Raw genomic sequence first — 21898 nt, forward strand, 5'->3', positions numbered from 1 at the left:
GTGATGCCTTTTCTTTCTGGAAAGTTAGAGTTTTCCTTGCCAGTGTATCGAAATTTTATAATATGTGCCTTGGTATGGGGCTCTTTTCCACTGTTCTGGTCACTTGGGTGGGTACTTTCAACCTGGAAAGTAAAGCTCTTCAATTCTGGGAAATTTTCTTGAATTGTTTAGTAACTTCCTGCCCTCGATATTTTCTTCTCTCTAGGCCTTTTTTTAAAAATCTAATATTAGACTTCATTGACCTGACTTTCTCATCTTTCCTTTTCCTTTGTTTCTTTGCTCTTTAAAAGGTGCCTTCAATTTTTCTTTCTTTTTTTTTTTTTTTAAAGTAAGCTCTACACACAACATGGGGCCTCAATTCATGACCCCAAAATCAAGAGTCACACACTCCACTAACAGCCAGCCAGGCACCCCTCAATTTTAGTTTCTAATCCATTTATTGGGATTTTCATTTCTGGTATAATTTTAATTTCTACAAGGTTATTAGTTTTTCTTCAAAAATATATTTGAATATATATACATTCAAAGAAAAATTAAAGTGTATATCCATCCTTGTTTCTTGGATGCAAAGTCTTAACTCTATGAAGATGATAGTGATAATTTTCTTTTGCCTACATAGTCTATTCCAGTCATGTTACTTTTTATCCTACTTGTTTATTCAGCATAAATGTATATACATAATTATAACCAGAAGAAAACAGTGAAAAGAAAATTACAGGGCATGTGGAATTACAACCATTTCACCGAATATTTAAAGGATTTCTCCCATGCTGGAAGTTAGAATAGCCAGTGTTTTAAACCTAGGACATAGTTTTGAGTGAAGTTTGTTGGCTGGAATGAGGTGTGAAATGATTATGCATGGATTGGGGCATGTGATGACGTTCCCCATGACAATTTAATAAAGTTTACTAAGGATTATGCTAAAGTTTGAATCTGTCTATAAATATTCAAATTTAACATTCTCTAGCACTGGCAACGGAAATAATAATAAATGTATTGTTAATCATGTTTTTAGCAGAGTTTTTACCACTATTGGTGCCTGCTAAAGGACTGTAGATTTAATTTAAGTGCAGAGAGGAGGGCGAATTGCATTAATGAATTCCTGTTATGTGCCAGGCACTAATCTGAAATTATAAAGTGAAATATATTTCCCCACAAATGATATATATTGCTTTATTCATTTGGATTGTATTGTGCCTTATTTGCTTTTGTATCCCGGTGCCCAGTACAGTGTCTGACTCATAACCAGCGCTCAGAAAATGTTGAACACCAGCAAAGGAAGGCAGACTCTTTCATTTACTCTTTTGTGTAAAGGGGAAGGGCTAAATCTGGATTGCCTTGTAGATATCCTGAACATTTAATTATATTTCTAAAATTGAAATGGAATGGTTATCAATTTACAGTTCTTGGTAGTTTTAACTATCCAGAACTGTAACGGCGTTTTAACGCCATCAAAAACGAATGCAAAACAGAAAGGGAACCCTCTAACTTGGACTCTTAACTTCTCCCTAATGATCTGTGCCGGCAAAGCTGGGCGCGGAGGCCAATCAGTGCGGCAGATCGAGGGCCAGCCAATCATTCGAAGAGGCCCTAGTCCCGCCCCCGGCGCTCAGCCTCTGGCCTTTGGGTGCCCAGGCGGGGCGACACTCCCCCCATCTCGGCACCTGCGGTGAATTGTGTAGCGGTCTTGTCCTTCCACAACGCTGGGTCTGAGAGCCAGGTGAGTACCCGCCGGCCAGGAGTAAATTACATCTCCCCATCGCAGTTCCCTCAGGGAGCTGGGGTTAAAGGCGGACCCCAAGAAGCAAATGTACGGTCGGACTCGACTGAGGGAGCGAGTTATGGGATGAACAAACGGGCTTTAGTTTCCTGCAGCTGACGGTGGCCGATGTTGGGACGGGGGTTGCTGGGATCCGCCGGCGGCGACCAGAGCTGGGGAATGGGGAGCAATCTCAGTGTCCTCAAGGGCCCGTTGACCTTTGGGTTGGCTGTAGAGTTGAGGGTTCCCGGCCTGTCCCTGACCAGCCTCCCCCGCCCCTCGGCGGCCGTGCTGTACACAAACCGTTGCTATGGCTGAGGAAGCCATTTCCTTTCGGTCTCCGCCTGCAGGGGGCGCTCGGCCCCGTGGTTTCTGGAAAGAAGGTGCCCAGGTGGAAGAAAACCGGTTTTCTTGTTGCGCATCACACTTTGCACTGGAGGTTATTTCTGCCCGCTGATTAGGGCATATGGGAAATGGATGTGGATCAGGATGATGATGAAGAGATTAAATCCAACTAGGACCGAGGTTTTTCCTAATCAAATTCCAAACATGTGGAAAGGTTCAAATGAGAGCGAATATTGTATGGTTTCCTTTTTGGAACTTGAAAATTAACATTTAGTAAGATGTGCATTGTGCCGGAAAACAACCCAAACAAACATGGTAATTTTCAAAAAGGATTTTCAGGGAAATGTTAAAACTGTGCAGAATGAAATTCATTTGCTTAGGTAAGAGATGACTCTGTTATTTCAAATGCTTTTCACTGTGATTTCTTCAAATTGTGAAATTTCAGGGGTTGCAAAATAAATTCAATTTGAGATCATGTATTTTAATCCTGTTGGATGTTTTTAAGTTTCTCCCGTGAAAGATCCTCCAACTCTTTGGAAAAATTCTAATGCAACCCATTCTGTTCTGGGCAGCGGCAATCATTTAAAAGTTCTTCATGTTGCTCTCCAGTAACTTCTACCCTTAAGGCTGTCCTTGTGATGGGACATATTCATCATCCTGGGCCTTGCCAGTATCGTGTGCAAACCATAATCTCAGTTCTCAGTTAGATTTCATTGAAGAGCTGATGAACTGTCAATCCCTTTTCTATGCCCAAGTCAAAGCCAGCAGGAACATGGAGAACCAGAAGCACCTCTCTTTCTGCAGAGGTCTGATGTAGGACCAGAATCCCAGAGGGCAGGCATGCTGGAGGAAATACTCCTGGTGAATTAGACCCATTGCTACTTAATTGTTTTAAAATTTATAAACCAATATGTTTTACTGCAGTGTTTTTAAACAATTTTGACAATGACTCATGATAAGAAATTTTTTGCAACGTGTGCATGTATTTACACACATTTGTCATTTGTATAGACATGAAATAAAAGTTTTTACAAAACAAGTATTTACTTTAATGGTATGTGAAGTAGTCAGATATTTTTGTTGCTGTTCTGTTCTGTCTCATTATAAGACAGAGCTAATCGCAACTCACTAAATTGATAGCAGGGGTTGCCACCTGCAGGTGAAAAGCCTGGGTGTGATGCTAAGTATGTAGGCTCTGCAGTTGCCAACTGAGATTCAAATCCCCAGTTCACTATTTAATAGTTACATGACTTCGAGCAGGTTACTTAAAATACCAACTTCCTTATCTGTAAAATAGTAATTATTAATTCCCCTCTCGAGAGTGTTTTTGAAGATTATGTGAGATAATCCATGGCATACAGTAACTTAGATCCCTAAGTGTTAACTGTTATTACAGCTCGTTACTTAAAATAAAACCTACCTGCTACAGTAGTTGAAAGATTAAATGAGGGTAATGTATGTAAAGTTCTTAGGGTGGTGCCTAGCCCTCATTTAGAACTGTGTATTTTTTGCTGTTGTTATTATTATCATCATAATTAGCAGCAGTATCATTAAAGTGAAACTGTCCAAATACCCCATTCCCATTTCAGCTCAGCATTTTAAAAAAAAATTTTTTTTAATGTTTATTTTTTTGAGAGAGAGATAGAGTACGAGCAGGGGAAGGGCAGAGAGGGAGACACAGAATCCAAAGCAGGCTCCAGGCTCCGAGCTGTCAGCACAGAGCCCGACGCGGGGCTCAAACTCATGAACCATGAGATCATGACCTGAGCTGAAGTTGGACACTTAACCAACTGAGCCACCCAGGTGCCCCTCAGCAAGTGTTTCTTAAAGGTCTAAGGCACTACTTATGTTAGTCCTGAATATATGATAATAAAGTAAGATCTCACAGTCTAGAAAGGAAGACAAAAATACATAATTAAAATACATGCCATGAGAAAGGTATGGGCACAGTGCCATTAGAACACAGATCTGGGAGCTGTTCATTGATGTGACTGGGCATCAGGGAATGTAAAGGCAGGAAATGACTTAACTGTTGTTATCAGGGAGAGAGAGTTTAAAATGAGCAGCCTTCCTTCTTAGAAAAAACACAGCTCCTTTTCCATAGACTTGAAAAATAAATGTTACAGAAATGCCTAGATGGTTACTACTATCCAAATTAAGTCTTACTATGTATATACTTCATAACTTTTTTCTGTGCTACATTTCAGCCATGACTACCCAAGATTATCCATCATTGTGGGGTTTTGGAACAACAAAAACATTTAAAATTCCCGTTGAACATTTGGATTTCAAGTATATTGAAAAATGTTCAGATGTTAAACACTTGGAAAAAATTCTTTGTGTGCTCAGGTAAGCATTCAAAAATCATTTTATGTTTCAGTATGCCAATTATATTGTGCCTTCTGAAAGTTGAAACTCTCAGAAATATCGCAGAAATTTTTCAAACATTGATGTTGGTTTTTTTGTTTTGTTTTGTTTTTCCCCCAAGTTAGGTTCCAAAATCACTGTTTTGATCCAGTGGTTAGTTTGGAGGGTTCTGGCTAGGTCTACTTCCAGCATGCCATTTAGTCTCATTAGTATTCAAGAGGATATTTTTCTTGCTTCCTCCACGTTTTCTAGGAGAAGGTAAAGTAGCCGTGGGAGTAGCCATTAGGAGATGAGGTTAGCTCACCAGCCTGCCGGTTGATAAAGTTCTTTGGTACTCTCCCCCTCCATACTATCTGCCAACAAAGATGCTAACTTACTGTGAGCTGGTCACAAGGAGAGGATGACGGGAAGACCAGGATGTAGGACCAGAAGGCAGGGGATCCGGGCCTTCTCAGGGGGAGGACCCCGTGGTGGTGATTGTTAGACTTTAATATACATCAGATATGGTTGTTAAAAATGCAAATTTGAGGGTCCCATTCCCAGAGATCCTGCCTCGGGAAATCTGGGGTGGGGCCCAGGAACATATGTTTTCAAACAAGTGCCTGGCTGATTGACATGGAGGTGGTCAAGGGAGCCCATTCCAAGAAACACTGCCCTGTGGCATACCAATCTGTGCCACCTATTTTGGATGTCATGGGGGGTTTTCCTTTCCTTCCTAATATTGCAGAAGCACTTGTGGAGCAGGAATTGCTCCTTTTGAGCACATCAGTAGCGTTCCTTTTGCTTGGTGGCAGTTCTGTATTTTTTCCCTTGTGACCCCCTTCCTCATCACTGTGTCCTCTCCTTTTTTTTCTCTGTTACCACCTTCAGCCTCCTGTCCTCCCTAAGCATCCTTGCTTATGCCCAGCCAGAGTAGATGTCATAACCTCATCATTTCTGAAATGGAACGATGAAAGATATCATATTTTTCCTTTTTTTCTCAGCAGTGTATGCACCTTTTCATTTATGTTTGGTCAAGGACTGATAAAGCAAATGAGAAGCTGGCACAATGGAAGAGTTTAAAAGCCATGTTATGTTGGTTCTAAGAAATTCTGTGAATGGCTTAATTAAATTACATTGCATTGGTTTGGAACTTATTTTAAAAATTTTAATTTGAAAGTGGGATTTTTTTTTTCAATTTTTCTAAAAATTTAAAAGTAAACAGGCTTACAAGAGAAATGGAAAGGATTGATTTTCCTTAAACAACAATGAACAGAGTTTTCCATTTAACTCTCTAGGAGTGAATTCTGTTCCTGGAGTGGTTGGTTAGAGATGTGTTGTTCTGAACCCTTCCTTCGCCATTTTCTTCCTATCCCTTTGGGGGAAAAAATTGAGCTACAAACTCCTCCTTGGAAGGGAAATCCAGTCTCGCTGTGTGCCTATCTCTAATATTTAATTTCCATTTGTAAGTTAAAATTATCTTATGTAACAAAGTGAACACATGTTAAAGAGGAGAGAAAATGTTACTCAACTTTCAAAATGTGTGATGGAAACTGGTGTCTTTGGGGCTCCATTTTTTCCTTCGCGGCTTCACTCCATAGAGTAACATAAAAATGGAGGTTGTGCTGGTTGAGGAAGGGGAGTGGGGAGCCCACACTCCGGCCTTTATCCCTGTGCAGGGGCTGCCCTGGAGATCTCCACAGAACCCCTCTGCTCCACAGAGCCCAGCCTGTAAACCACCAGACTACATGATCTCTAAATAAAGTGGTAACTCCAAAGTCTGAATTTTTTTTAAAGGTCTGGTGAGGAAGGATATTATCCTGAACTTACGGAATTTTGTGAAAAGCGCCTTAGAGGCTTGGCCCCTGAAAGTAGAGCTTTGAGGAAAGATAAGCCTGCAGCAACAGCATCCAGCTTTACAGCAGAAGAATGGGAAAAAATTGACGGTGATATAAAGGTATAGAGTGACCCCGGTTTTTGTGGGTTTTGTGACATTGTCACATTAAATATATGTCCACTTCACTTTTCCAAAATCGTAGACTTCTTTCTTTTTTTGTCAGTGAAGGGCTTTTAGTGGCAATCACTTACGTGGTATTGGTTGCTTCTCATACGCAGGAGAATATTGTGAATGTGTATGTTTGTGTCTGTACATCCACGTGTGTATTTTGTTTAATTTTATATATTTTTTGATATTTATTTATTTTTGAGAGAGAGGGAAAAACAGAGCACACGTGGGGAGGGGCAGAGAGAGAGGGAAACACAGAACCTGAAGCAGGCTCCAGGCTCTGAACTGTCAGCGCAAAGCCCGACACGGGGCTCAAACTCTCGAAGCAGGAGATCGTGCCCTGAGCCGAAGTCCGACACTTAACTGACTGAGCCATCCAGGTGCCCCACATGTGTATTTTAAGTGACTGAACAAAATTCTATCCTATCGAAGAAAAATAATTCACTCAGCTTCTGTAAATAGAGCTCTACAAACATGTTGGTTTATAATTTCTTTTGTACCATCCTGGTTATTTCCTCGAGATAAATTATTAGTATTCAAGCTGCTTGATCAAAGGATTTGAATAATTCTAAGACTGTTGAAACACATTTGCATGTTCTCAGAAAAGTTGTGCCTTTTCGCCAACAGTATGTAAGAATGCCCGTTTAAGGCATTCTTCACTGGGGCCTTTGGATGGCTCAGTCGGTTAAGTGTCTGACTTCAGCTCAAGTCATGATCTCGTGTTCCGTGAGCTCGAGCCCTGCTTTGGGCTCTGCGCTGACAGCTCAGAGGCTGGAGCCTGCTTTGGATTCTGTGTCTCCTCTCTCTGCCCCTCCCCTGCTTACTCTCTTGTGCACATGCTCTGTCCCTATCTCTCTCTCAAAAATAAATAAACATTAAAAAAAATTAAGGTATTCTTCACTGGATACTGTAATCATTTTTTAATCAAATAATTGAAAACATGATAAGGATGTATTTGATTACTAGCAACATTAAATTTTTTTTTCAGTTGAATTTCTTCTTTTAATAGCTATATCTTTAGTGATTTAGCTTTATTGAGGTATAATTTACATTCAATAAAAAATAGCAATGGTCTACATTTCACTGAGGTTTGACACATGTATATGCTATAAAACATTTCTATTAGCCTAAAAAGTTTTCTTGTGCCCCTGTGTAGTCAGTGCTGACTCCACACCCTGGTCCCTGGTAACCGCTGATCTGCTTTCTGTCATACGGATTTGTCTTTTCTAGACTTTCCTATGAATGTAGCCATACAGTGTGTATGGTCTTTTGTGTCTTCTGTCATTTGGCATCATGCTTTTGAGATGTGTCTACGTTGTTGCATGTTCACAGTTGGTTTCTTTTAATCACTGAGTAGTATTGAATTGTGTGGGTATCTCACAATTTGTTTATCCACTTTCCAGTTGAGCAAAATGTTTTCCAAAGTGGCATTCCTGCCAGCAGTGTATGAAAGTTCCTGTTGCTGGAGTGCCTGGGCGGCTGGCTCAGTTGGATAAGCGTCTGCCTTCAGCTCAGGTCATGATTTCATGGTTCGTGAGTTGAAGCCCTGCATCAGGCTCTGTGGTAACAGCTCAGAGCCTGGAGCCTGCTTCAGATTCTGTGTGTCTCTCTCTCTCTGTTCCTCCCCCACTCATGCTGTCTCTCTCTGTCTCTCGATAATAAATAATCGCTAACAAAAGAAAAGTTCCTGTTGCTCTGCATCCTGGTTGGCAGTTCGTAATGCCAGTTTTGTTAATTTTAGCTGTTTTATTAAGTATGCCGTAGTGTTTCATTGTGGTTTTAATTTCCATTTTAATGACCAACTTTCCTGAGTGTCTTTTCATGTGCTTATTTGCCATCCATAGATCTTCTTTTGTGAAAAGTCTTGAAATCCTTTGCCCATTAAAAAAAAATTGAATTATTTGTGTTCTTATTGAGTTGTAACACGCGTATCTTTCATTAGATACACCTTTTGCAGGTATTTTCTATATCCTGTGGATTCCCTTTTCATTTTTTTAATAGTGTCTTTGGAAGAGCAAAGGTTTTTAATTTGATGAAATCAATTTTTCTTTTACAGTCTGTACTTTGTGTCCTATTTAGGAAGTCTTTGTCTAATAATCCCGGATCCCCAAGTTCCTTCATATGATTCTTCTAGAAAGTTTCTAGCTTTAACTTTTAAATTTAGTTCTAGGATCAGTTATCATTTTTGGATACACACATACAATATAGGTATTCAAGGTTTCAAGCACCATTTTATGAAAGATTATCCTTTCCCCACGGAACACCTTGGTAGCATTGTCAAAAATGAATTGACCGTGTATGTACGGGTCTATTTCTGGACTCTCTCTATTCTCTTTCATTAATCTAAATGTGTCTCTTTACTCCAGTACCTCATTCTCTTGATTCTGGTAAGGCTTATATTAAGTCTTAAAATTGGATAGTACAAGTCCTCCAACTTTGTTCTCTTTTTTCATCGTTGTTTTAGCTCTTATAGGTCCTTTGCTTGCCAGTTACTACAAAATAACTTGCTTGTCTTTGGGTTGGGATTGTGGTGAATTTATGGATCAATTTTGGAATAATTGACATCTTAACAATATTGAAATTCTCTGATCCATGAACATCATATGTTTTCTGTTCATTTAAGTCTTCTTTAAAGTTTTGTCCCAGTATCTTGTAGTTTTTTTTTAGTGTGTAGTTCTTGCATATTTTTTAAATTTATTCCTAAGTATATAATATACTTTATGCTATTATAAAAGTTAATGTTTTTTATTTTTAAAAAAATTTTAAGTTTTCTTTATTTATTTTGAGAGAGAGAGCGAGAGCATGCGTGTGGGAGGGGCAGAGAGACAGGGAGAGAAAGAATCCCAAGCAGGCTCTGCTTTGTTAGTGCAGAACTTGATGAGGGGCTTAACTCACAAACTGTAGGATCATGACTTGAGCTGAAATCAAGAGAAGGATGCTTAACTGATTGAGCCACCCAGGCACCCCAAAGTTAATGTTTTTTAATTTAAATTTTTTTGCTTATTCTAAGTCACTCTAGTTATGAAATTTTATGTATGTACTATGTATTTATTTTTGGTGTGATAAAATACATAGCACACAAAATTTACCATCTTAGCCATTTTTAAGTGTACATTAGTGTTATATTCACATTGTTATATTCAGACATGAAAAAAAAATTTTTAATTTTTTTAAAGTTTATTTATTTTGAGAGAGAGAGTGTGAACATGAGTGGGGGAGGGGCAGGGAGAGAGGGAGACCGAGAATCCCAAGCAGGCTCCATGCTGTCAGCACAGAGCCCAACACGGGGCTCAATCTCACAAACTGTGGGATCATGACCTGAGCTGAAACCAAGAATCACACGCTTAACTGACTAAGCCATTCCAGGTGCCCATTATATTCAGAGATTTTTGAGTATACAGTTCAGTATTGTTATATTCATCTTGTATAATCAATCTTCAGAACTTTATTTTATAAAACTGAAGCTCTATACCCATTAAACAACAGTTCTCCAATTCCCCCTGCCTTCAGCCCCTGGCAAACACCATTCTACTTTCTGTTTCATAAGTTTGACTAATGTAGATACCTCATATCAGTGGAATTTTAATTTCACTTTTATTTGTCCATTGCAAGTTTATAGTTTATGGTCTTCTTATATTGACTTTGCATCTTGCAATCTTGTTAAATTTACAAATTAGTTCTAGTAACTTTTTTTTAGATTCATTGGAATTTTTTATATTTAGGATCATGTTATCCACAAATAATAAAAGGTCTCCTTTGGCTTTTCCAGAATGGCTGCCTTTTATTTCTTTTACTTTCATTATTGCACAGGCTTGGCTCTCTAGTACAATGTTGAATAGAAATGGTAAGAGCAAATATCCTTGTCTTGCTCACAATATTAGGGAGATTATCATTCAGCTTTTTTTTCACCATTAAGTATAATGTTGCCTTTAGATTTTATGATGTGACTCTTTATAATGCTGAGGAGGGTCCCTTCTCTTCCTTGTTTGATGAGAATTTTTATCATGAATAGTTACAGAAGTTTATAAATTCTTTTCCTGCATTGAGAGGAAAATAAGATTTTCTTTGTAGCCTGTTAATAAAGTATATTATGTGCACTCTTTTCAAATGTTATACCAATCTAGCACTTGGGGATAAATTCTACTTGGTCATGATGTGTCTTTTTTATATATTGCTGGATTTAATTTGCTAAAATTTTTTGAAGTATATTTGTGTCTGCAGTCATGAGAGCTCCTAGTCTGTAATTTTCTTGTAATGTTGTTGTCTGGTATTGGTAACATGGTAATGGTGGCTTTTTAGAATGAGTTGGGACGTGTTCTCTCTTCCTGAATTTTCTAGGAAAGTTTGTGTGTAATTACTGTTATTTCTTCCTTAAATATTTTCCAGAATTCACCATTGATACCATCTAGGTCTCAAGTTTTCTTTATAAGCAAGGTTTTGACTATGAATTAAATTTCTTGAACAGATATACAGTGCTATTCAGGTCATCTTTAGTGCTCTCTGTCTGGCTCCCTCTTCTTGGCTATTTTGCACCCCGTATCTCTGCAGTCTTTGCCTCCCTGAAGCCTGCACTCTGTTCCTCTGAACTCAATGAGACCGCAGGGCTGTTTGGGTTTCCCTTCCCTATGTTGTAGCCCGGAAATTACAGGCAGTAAATTGGGACAGATGCAGGACTTACCTCATTTGTTTCCTTTCTTTCAGGGATCATTGTCCTGTGCTACCTATTGTGTAGTGTCTGAAAATCATTGTTTCATATATTTTATCTGGTTTTCTAGAGTTAAGCAAGAGGGTAAATCCAGTCCCTGATACTCTATCAGGGCCAGGAGGAGATATCCCTTTATTGATTTTTCTATTGCTGTGTTTCTTACTAATTTGTAAGAGATCTGTCGTATATAGTCTAAATTTTCTTTCAATTTGTCATTAGTCTTTTAAATCTTGTGTGTGGTGTTCTTCATGTTTATTCATTAAAAACATTTTATGTAATCACTCTTCTTGGTTTTATCCTTTATTATCTTTTCTTGCATTTATATTTAGGAAAACTTCCTCTCTACCAGATACATATTTACTTGTGTTTCCTCAGAGTTCTTTGTGGTTTCCTTTTGCTGAAGAGATAACTTCCTAAAATGGATTCTGGAGAAATAGTTCTTTGTTGTTTTACTTTATTTATTCAGCATATTTTACTGGGTTGGATAATATATTTGAAGACAATTTTGAGGAATATGTATTCTCTAAACCAGAAAGCTACATTTTTAAAAACTTTATCGTTTTGCCATTTTATTGACTTGAAATTGAAAATCTGGTAATTAATCTATGAGTTAAAATAGTAGTTTATGTCCAGAGTTCTTAGGCTTTATTTTCCAGGGAAAAACAGCTTAGTTTTAGTTGCAGAATCTGCTTTTTCCCAACCGTGTGTTCTTTCTCAGTCACCTCTTGATTTTGTCTCCTCATCTCCCTTTCTTTCATGCCCTGCCACTTCTCCCTCTCTGTGCTGCTGCCCCCTGCCCCCCTTCTCTCTTTCTTTCTTCCTTTGTAATTCCTCCTCTTCCTTTTCACCTTTCTTCCCTTACTGTTTTTCTGTTTCTTCTTCTGTTTCATCTGTCTGCCTCCTTTTCGTCTCCCTGCCTCCTGACACAGATAATATAGTTTATCACTATATCAACCATGTCTAATTTAATATGGTTTGACATATATTAGACCCTCACTATATAGCTGCTGAATAATAATAATAATAGAATTTCACAGATAACAAGGAAACTTCCCAATTTCTGCCTAGAACCTGTAACAATTCAGTTTAATAAACATTATTATGAGCCTGTTATGTGCCAGGCACTGTGCTAGGTTCATACATCACGAAGATGAGACGAAGACATAGGTTCTGCCTCCAAAGGAATTTACAGAATGTGAGAGAGATGAACAATACACGGATAATTTTAAATCTCTGTGCTAATACATGGAGGAGGAGCATTTCTAGTCCAACCAGGAAGTTCAGGAAAAGCTTGTTTGAAGGGATGAGAGTAAGCTTGCAAGATAATGAAAGTAGGAAGGGCAGCACCATGTGAATGTGTGTAACAATACTGAACTGTACACTTAAAAATGGTTAAGGTGATAAATTTTGTTTTGTGTATTTTACCACAATTTAAAGGAAGAGTAGATTGGGGCACCTGAGTGGCTCAGTTGGTTAAGGGTCCAACTCTTGATTTTGGCTCATGGCATGATCTCACAGTTGGTGAGTTCAAGCCCCACATAGGGCTTTCTGCTGATGGCGCAGAGCATGCTTGGTATTCTCTATCTCCCTCTGCCCTCTACTCATGCTCTCTGTCCTTAAAATAAATAAACATTAAAAAAAATAAAATAGCAGAAGAACATTACAGATAGAATGGCATGACCAAATTGCCCCCCCAAAAATGAACACTTAAGAAACTATGATGATGTATAGTCCTTTCTAACACCTGGTTAATTACTTCAAACTGTATGTTCACTTTCTTCTCCCTCTTCTCAGAGTTGGGTATCAGAAATTAAAAATGAAGAAAATAAAATATACTTTCATGAAACTGAAACATTCCCAGCGATGGAAGATAATTTGCCTCCAGTTCGTGGTTCAAACAGCCGTCTTCATGTTAGTAAGGTAGGCCATTTTGGTGTGGGGGTGGGTGGGGTGGGGGGGGGAAGACGATTGTTGTTTATTGAGGGCGCTAGCTCAGTTTAATCAGAGTAACCACAGTGTGATGTCCTCTGAGAGTTGGGGGTTATCCTTCAGCTGGCCGTGTGCTATTGCCTTCTTGAGTTGGCTGTGTTTCATCACCTGGTGATCAAAATGAAATGCCATTTCCCTTTGAAGACTTTCATCTTGAGCTTACCGCCTTTCTTCATTTTTCATTTGTTATGCCATGATCTTATGTACTCATAAGATCTAATTGAGTGTGTGAGCATTTCAGGGAATAATTTTATCTGTCCAGTAGAAGCATAGAGGAAATAATTTGTAACATAATTAACTATGGACTTAAAGTACTCAAGCAGTTATATATATCATTCCTCTGTTTATTGCATATTTTCCCCCCTTATTTCCCCAGCCCCTTGTGATGATTTTTCTGTGGTTGATCCCTATTTTGTTCTGTAGACCTGTCCTTTTTAACCCATGGGTTTCATAGAGAAAAAACCTGTTGGAGTTCCAGGTCCATTTATATATATATATTTTTAATGTTTATTTATTTATTTTGAGAGAGAGCAAGAGAGAGGGTGAGTGGAGGAGATAGAGAGAGAGAGAATCCCACACAGAGCCCAACAGCACAGGGCCTGACACAGGGCTTGATCTCACTAACTGTGAGATCATTACCTGAGCCAAAATCCAGAGTCAGATGCTTAACCAACTGAGCCACCTATGTGCCCCCGGGTCCATTTATACTTAACTTCAGGTTAAAACTGAGCTTCTGAGCATCCACCTGACTCGGATATTATAGAATCTAAGCCATTGTCTCAAAGGCATTGGGAGTCTCTGGGCTCTCACATGGATCACACATTCCATTCCCTCTCCCCCCAATTTTTTCTTTTATTCCTATCATTTGTGGAAGATTGGCTACCCAGGTCTCTTCATTCTGGATTAACTCGTTATTGTTCTTCTCATTTCTTCTTTGAATACTCAATTTTATTTAAAAAACATCCATAGCTCTTCATCACACAGCTCTCTGATAATTAACTTTCCTGCATCTTTTTACTCCCCATTAAGAATAACTCATGTAACCAAGGTACACAGTAATATTGTAAGGATGCCACAGTCTGTAATCAATAAATTTGTTTTTATTGGACACCCATTTTGTGCTAAGTCTGTGCTGTAAAAATGTAACAGGAGGTTATATAGTTCAATGTGGTATTGTGATTATGAAAGTATAATCCGTGGATCCTGGGTGTCCCAGAGATCCTTCCAGAGGGTCTAGAAAGTCAATGCTATTTTAAAAAATAATGCTAATTCTTTGTCTTTTTCTCTGTGTTGACATTTGCAGCAGGTGCAGCTGCTGGTGTCTTAGCACAAATCAAGGCAGCGAGTGGGACCAAACTATACTAGGAGTTACTTTTCTCCACTGCTACCCATTTACAGTAAACATTCCAATTTAACTTAAAAATGTCTTCTTTTTAAATTTTTTTTTTTTTTTAACGTTTATTTATTTTTGAGACAGAGAGAGACCGAGCATGAACAGGGGAGGGTCAGAGAGAGGGAGACACAGAATCTGAAACAGGCTCCAGGCTCTGAGCTGTCAGCACAGAGCCTGACGCAGGGCTCGAACTCAACGGACCGCGAGGTCATGACCTGAGCCGAAGTCGGCCGCCCAACCGACTGAGCCACCCAGGTGCCCCAAAAATGTCTTCTATGAAACAACAAGACTTCTTTATTTTGTTAAATCTTGAGTCTTGAGAACTTATCTTTTTAATATTCTGTGTGACAAAATATGAAGTATTCAAAAAATGCTTCAAGAGCTGCCAAGGTGGCTCAGTCAGTTAAACATCGACTCTTGATCTTGGCTCAGGTCATGATCTCATAGTTCGGAAGATCGAGCCCCATGCATCGGGCTCTGCGCTAACAGCATGGAGCCTGCTTGGAATGTTCTCTCTCTCTCTCTCTCTCTCTCTCTCTCTCTCTCTCCCCCCAACCCTCACCATGTCAAAATAAATAAGAACACACACAAAAAATCCCGAAAAGTACTTCATGGTGAAGAGAAATCTAGGTTATTTTGAGATTTGTAGGTTGAGTTCAGTTGCCAGCTTAAGTAACCACTTTTTCCTGGAACAGTTTTTAACTTGAAAGAGTGATTGACAGACAAATTGTGGTTATTCAGACTTGGGTGTTTGACAGACACTGTATTGAAAATGAGTCAAGTGGGAGTGTCACTTTAAGGAAAAGAACTGACAGTGGTTTTTGCTAGTGATAAAATCTGAGCTTTCAAGTGCAGCTTAGAGTATTTCAGAATCTTACATGGCTCTTAAATACTTGTGACAAAAAAATTTCTCCTTAAGGGGATACTTAAAGACTTTTCTGATGAGCTCCATGCAGATATTAACAGATACGATTTTTATTTTTATTTGTTTACTTTTTAAATGTTTGTTTTGGGAGGAGAGAGGGGAGGTGGGGACAGAGGATCCAAAATGGGCTGTGCACTGACAGCAGGGAGCCCAGCACTGGTTTCAAATTCACCAACAGTGAAATCATGACCTGAGCTGAAGTGGGACTCTCAACCGACTGAGCCACCCAGGTGCCCCAAGATTTTTAAACTGTATAATGAAATGTAGGAATATTTGGAAGATCTGCATAACTCCAAGTGACCGATGCCCAATGTTACAAAATTGTGCATAGGTAAATGACCCATTCAAAGTGGTTTCAGATTGTGACTAACTTTTAAGAAACCATTTAAGAAACTGTTGAGCATTATGGCTATTGTTTGCTTTCCTCTCTTTCCCTTCTGGTGCCTGTAGGGGGCATGTGACCGAGGTTGGGCTGCTGAATGGCAGGGAGCTAGTGCCTGCTTAGGGATGGGCACCTGACCCAAGCTAGCCAATCCTGAATCCTTCCCTGGGATTTCTCTAACTGAAGTTAGAGAGGAGTCATGCTCCTTTTCCTTCCTTCCTTCTTTCCTTCCTTCCTTCCTTCCTTCCTTCCTTCCTTCCTTCCTTTCTTTTTTTTTTCTTTTTATAAAGACTTTAATTTTTTAATTTTAATTTTAGAGAGAGAGAGAGAGCATGTGATTGGGAGAAAGAGGGAAAGGGGCAAAAGGAGAGAGAGAATCCCAAGCAGGCTCCATGCTCGGCGCAGACCCCAACTCGGGGCTCAATCCCATGACTCTGGGATCAGGACCTGAACCAATCAAGAGTCGGGTACTCAACCAACTGAGCCACCCAGGTGCCCTCTCCTTTTCCTTTCTGATTGGGAGTCCCATGAGTTTATAATCCCACACTGCTTGTGGCCACTATGCCTGCTACGTGGAAAAAGAAGAGCCAGCGGGGAAAAGGAAATCAGTAGGCAGAAAGAAACAGGGACTGGGGACAAGGGGAGAGTGGAAGAGCTGGAGAGGGTATCAGAATCTTCTATCTAGCAATACCGCTGCCTCTTCATCAGTTTGGTTACATAAGCCAATAGTTTATTTTTTTAATAGAATTAGTCCAAGTTGGGAATCTGTCATTTGAAACAAAACTATTCTAATGCACCAAAGTAGTTAATCTTATTTCTCCAGTGCCTAGGTTTTAAAAAACTGATAGTTCATTACTTTTTTGTTGCAAGAAAATCACTAAAAATGAAATTTCACACATGTAAGTTTTTAAATTTTATATATGTACTTAAAGTCCTGTAGATCGCTCCCAGAATTAACTACCAATTTAAAATCCTTTTTTTTTAACATACTGTATGTTATAGTTACAATACTGGAGTTGTTATAACTTCAAGAGTACCTATTTTTCTTAATCGGTATATCTTAATCCAATACTTCACATTGTGTTTATCATAAAATCTGCTAATCTTAAATATGTCTCATAAAATATGATTTTATTCTTTCAGGAAAAATATTCTAATAGTAGACCAACTAAAAAGAAAATCCCAAGGGATTATGCAGAATGGGATAAGTATGTTTTATATTTCTTTATACAAAACTTGTCACTGAAAAATTCTCTATCATAGAATATTGTAGTAATCTCTTAATTATTATAAATCTGAACTACCAAGTTACTTTGGCAGAGTACTAAGAGTATCTGGTCTAAGCACTTTTGATCTTCATTTTTCACTGAATAAATATCTATAGCATCCTTTTGTTTATAAAAGCAACCAAAAATAGGTAATCCTATGCCCACTGAAAAGAAAAACGAACAAAAATTTTAAATAGATAAATTAATTATAATTTTAATTACAAAGTTCTGAACAGTTTCGGTCTGATTAACATGTATATCCTCTTCCCTCTCTCTCTGCTCCTCCCCTGCTTGCACTCTGTCTCTCTCTCTCAAAAATAAATAAACGTTAAAAACAAAACAAAACAAAACAAAACAAAAAACCCCCATGTAGATCCTCAATGAGTTGCATGGTTTCTAAGAGTGAAACAGGTAATTTGTGGCATAAACCTATTACACATTTTCAGAATATGTGTCTAAAGGCACAGTGGTACAAGTATAAGAATATCAATAATATATATTTATTTTCTTATAATGTACATTTTTTCAGTTTTTTTCCTTTCATTTAAGATTTGACGTGGAAAAAGAATGTTCAAAAATTGACGAAGATTACAAAGAAAAAGCCGTAGTAAACAACAAGTCACATTTGTCTAAAATTGAGACAAGAATAGACACAGCAGGTAATTGGGGAAAAATAAGAATAATTTAGTAGTCTTTACAGTTTACATTTTAAAAATTATAGTAAAAGCTATTAGGTCTAGAAGGTCTAGAAGACATTCTTTTTAAGCAGTACAGATTTCCATTAAAAGTTCATGGATTTTCTCCTAGGGTTGACCACCTCTAACAAATTCAGTTCCATTCTTTAACTACCTAATTTTATGAGTAATAGTTACACTGAGGTTTAGTAAGACTCAAAAATATAAGTATAAAACTATGTTTTTACTATAATTTTTCACTTTTTTTCAAATCCTCTTTTTCTCCAGATACCTCATTTTTTTCCCTTTTACCTCAAAATAAAAAGATATAGCAGTTTGTTTTCATTTGAAGTCCATAGGTGTATAGCTCCTTTAAAGTGAAGTAAAACCAATAGTAGAAAAAATCTAAACACTCACAAATTGTGATGATTTAAAGAAACATTTCCTAAACTTAAGAAACCTCCTATTTCCTTTTATTTCCTTCACAATTTACTGCTTCTGTTGAAGTAAGCATTCTTGGATTTAAATTTTTTTAAAATTCTATTCAATTATATATTTTTTTATTTATAGCAGATAATTTATTTCTAGGTCTAACTGAGAAAGAAAAGACTTCCCTTGCTACTCGTGAAAAGGAAAAAGGAAATGAAGCTTTCAACTCAGGAGATTATGAGGAGGCTGTGATGTATTATACTAGGTGAGCAGATTTTTCTGTGATTTATGTTGCTTTTTTTTTTTTTTTTTTTTTTTTTTTAAGTAGGCTCCAAGCCCAACATGGGGCTTGAACTCATGACCCTGAGATCAGGAGTCACATGCTCTACCAACTGAGCCAGCCAGGAACCCTTTGTAGTGGTTTAAACTTCCCATTAAAAAAAAAAAAGATAATGTTTCTATTTAATTGTTGAAACGATAGAAATAAAAAGTCTTTCAGAATTATTTAAGATATTATACTTATGATTTATCATAAATTTACTTGTGTTTGGTTTGTTTTTTAAATACTTTTTCTCAACGCTTTAAGCTCCCCACCCCATCCCCAGTTTTGACAGAGGTCCTAACTTTCCTATTTGACAGAGAAAATAGAAGGCATCTGAATGGAACTCGACAGAAAGTCCATATAGCATAGAGGTTAAGAATTCAGGTTCTGTAGTCATACTGCCTAGATTTAATCATGACACTTATGATACTACCTCCCACCACAGGGTCTTTGCATATGCTGGGTCTCTGTGTAAAATATTCTTTCCTTTTCTCATTATCTAGTTAATTCTAACTTACCTTCAGGTCTCATCCCATGCTTTACTTCTTTGGGGGAAGTCTTCCTTTACCTCCCAGACAAGGTTAAATCTTTACCCTACTCCACTCCTCCCCACCCTTGACCCCCAATTTATACGCTCTTGTAGCAGTCTTGCCTCTCCTTTTTTTTTTAATTTTTTTTTTTTGACATTTATTTATTTTTGAGACAGAGCATGAACAGGGGAGAGGCAGAGAGAGAGGGAGACACAGAATCTGAAACAGGCTCCAGGCTCCGAGTGGTCATCACAGAACCTGACGCGGGGCTCGAACTCACGGACCGTGAGATCATGACCTGAGCCGAAGTCGGACGCTTAACCGACCAAGCCACCCAGGCGCCCCCAGTCTTGCCTCTCCTTTGTGGTACTTGTTGGAGGTATAATTTAAGTTCGTGTGATTTGATAGTAAGTAGACTGTAAGCTCTGTCAGAGCATAGTGCCCTTGTCAGTTTTTTTATACCTTTGTATCCCCAGTGTCCAACAAAGTTCTTGGTTCATAGTAGATGTTCAATAAATACTTATCTGAGCTTTTGAAGCTCTTATAGTCCATGAAAAGTAGACTAATTTCCTAAAACATTGTTACAAACTAATTGTGCTTATAGAATCCCTTACACCATCTTAGAAATAAACTCTCTACAAACTTTTATCCACCTTTGAAAAGAAGATTTTCTTTTTCATTGTTGTGTCACTAAAGCATTTTATCTCCACTGATTAGGTGGACATACAAGGTATGTTCTTTTATTTAGTATAGTCTTCCCCTTTCAGATAGATGGACATCAATACTGATGTTCTATTTTTGTAAATTTCCACCAGTGGAGTATCTTAGTCTATTATAGGGAACAAAATTTTTCTTGTCTTTTAAGAAATCATAGAGGGAGGGGCACCTGGGTGGCTCAGTCGGGTAAGCTTCCAACTTCAGCTCCGATCATGATCTCACAGCCCGTGAGTTTAAGCCCCACGTTGGGCCTTGTGCTGACAGCTCGGAGCCTGGAGCCTGCTTCAGATTCTGTGTCTCCCTCTCTCTCTCGGCCCCTCCCCTTTGTACTCTGTCTCTCTGTCTCTCTCAAAAATAAACATTAAGAAAAAAAATTAAAAAAAAAAGAAATCAAAGAGGGAAAAAGTAAAGCGGCATGGCATAATGGCTAAAGGAACTCAGACTGCCACTTTCTGACGTCGGGCAGATTCCTCACCTCTCTTGCCTCAGTTTTCTCAGTGTGATGACACTGGTGTAGTGCCTACTTCGGAGCAGCTGTGAGGACTAAATAAAGCAAATACTGAAAGGCAGGATAACATGGTGGTAACAATAGCAGGTGCTGGAGTAGACTGGGTTTGAGTCCTGATTCTCATTTACTAACTTGTGGCCTTGAGCATGTTACTTAGCCTTTCTGTTACATCATTTTTTTTCATCCGTAAAGTAGGAAGAGCAGTAATGTGAGCAGTAAATTTATTTATTTATTTATTTATTTTTTCAACGTTTTTTATTTATTTTTGGGACAGACAGAGACAGAGCATGAACGGGGGAGGGGCAGAGAGAGAGGGAGACACAGAATCGGAAACAGGCTCCAGGCTCCGAGCCATCCGCCCAGAGCCTGATGCGGGGCTCGAACTCACGGACCGCGAGATCGTGACCTGGCTGAAGTCGGACGCTTAACCGACTGCGCCACCCAGGCGCCCCAATAAATTTAGAGCAGTAATGTCTTTCGTGGATTGTAGTGAGAATTGAAGGAGCTTAGTGTTGAGTGCCTGGCACGTGGGAAGTGCTCAGTGTCAGGTACTTGTATTAGTTATTCTTGTATTTTCTGTGTTTGGTCTCTACCCAACCATGTCATTGCTTTATAATTATCTTTAATGATCTTAGTAAATTGCTACTTTTTCTGGCTCTTCCATTTTCATCTTCTATTCTTCTGGATTTAGAAAATTCAACGCACCAATACCCTTATCTTTCCTATACTTCGGAATACATTATTTCACAGCATTCCAAATCAACTTTTTAAACAGCAACGAACTAGGTTTTAAGTTCCTTCTCTCATCAGTTATTTTACATTCATACTCTTAGCACAACAAAATGTGCTCGTAAAGTCCGTATTCCTCAGTTACTACTACTCTCCTGTTTTTCTTCAATTAAACTGCTCGGATTAAATTATGAGCATTGCCTTAGAGTTAAATCTTTTAGATTATAAGCTAAACTCCTGTTTTTAGATTATAAACTAAACTCACCATAATAGCTTAATAAAGGGTATTAGTTGTGATTGATTGCTCCATTTTTTTTGTACTAGGACATTGTCTCTAAGGGGTCAAAACATGTATTTGATGTTAACTAAACTGTTTTTTTTAGGAGATCTATGGGCGTTTAGGTTACCATGTCACTTGTAAAGCCAGAGCCAACCTTAAACTGCTTAACTGGATATTTAAGCATCTGTGTAAATAGTGATTCAGTATGTTTACAGAGCTGTATTTTATTGCTTTTGATCCTGCAGGCTGTGTTAGCTTGCTAGGACTGCCATAGCAAAGTGCCACAGGCTGAGGGACTCAAACAGAAATGTATTTTCTCACCATCCTGGAGGCTACGAATCTGATCAAAGTGTCAGGAGGGCTGGCGTCTTCTGGGCCCCTGTTCTGGCTTGTAGGTGACTGTCTTCTCTCTGTGTCTTCAAGTGGTCTTTCCTCGGCATGTGTCTGTGTTCTAATCTCTTCTTATAAGGACACCAGTCATATTGGACGAAGGTATACCATCATGACCTCATTTTGACGTCATCATCTCTGTAAAGACAACGTCCAAATATAGTTATGTTCTGAGCTACTGGGGATGAGGACTTCAGCATGA

The 21898-nt window shown here is 38.5% G+C and overlaps 1 protein-coding gene and 1 non-coding gene across 5 annotated transcripts in view; one reads left to right on the top strand and one right to left on the bottom strand.

The window, feature by feature from the left end:
• The first annotated feature begins 1049 nt into the window (after positions 1 to 1049).
• SPAG1 (sperm associated antigen 1) overlaps positions 1050 to 21898 on the top strand; it is a 68140-nt gene continuing 47291 nt past the window's right edge. Inside the window, exons 1-7 of one of the 4 annotated variants that reach the window (XM_058698692.1) lie at positions 1050 to 1720; positions 4312 to 4453; positions 6248 to 6407; positions 12955 to 13080; positions 16993 to 17057; positions 17667 to 17776; positions 18380 to 18485. In XM_058698692.1, coding sequence (XP_058554675.1) covers positions 4314 to 4453; positions 6248 to 6407; positions 12955 to 13080; positions 16993 to 17057; positions 17667 to 17776; positions 18380 to 18485 — 707 coding nt within the window. In that variant the 5' untranslated portion in view covers positions 1050 to 1720; positions 4312 to 4313. Of the gene's footprint in view, positions 1721 to 4311; positions 4454 to 6247; positions 6408 to 12954; positions 13081 to 16992; positions 17058 to 17666; positions 17777 to 18379; positions 18486 to 21898 lie in introns of those variants that run through there. The other 3 variants (XM_058698693.1, XM_058698694.1, XM_058698695.1) reach the window with 3 other exon arrangements.
• Positions 18555 to 18627, bottom strand: TRNAR-CCU (transfer RNA arginine (anticodon CCU)). Its single transcript has one exon. It is a non-coding gene; the product is annotated as a tRNA-Arg (tRNA).

This window comes from Neofelis nebulosa, chromosome 14, assembly GCF_028018385.1.
Source record: "Neofelis nebulosa isolate mNeoNeb1 chromosome 14, mNeoNeb1.pri, whole genome shotgun sequence".
Lineage (NCBI taxonomy): Eukaryota > Metazoa > Chordata > Mammalia > Carnivora > Felidae > Neofelis > Neofelis nebulosa.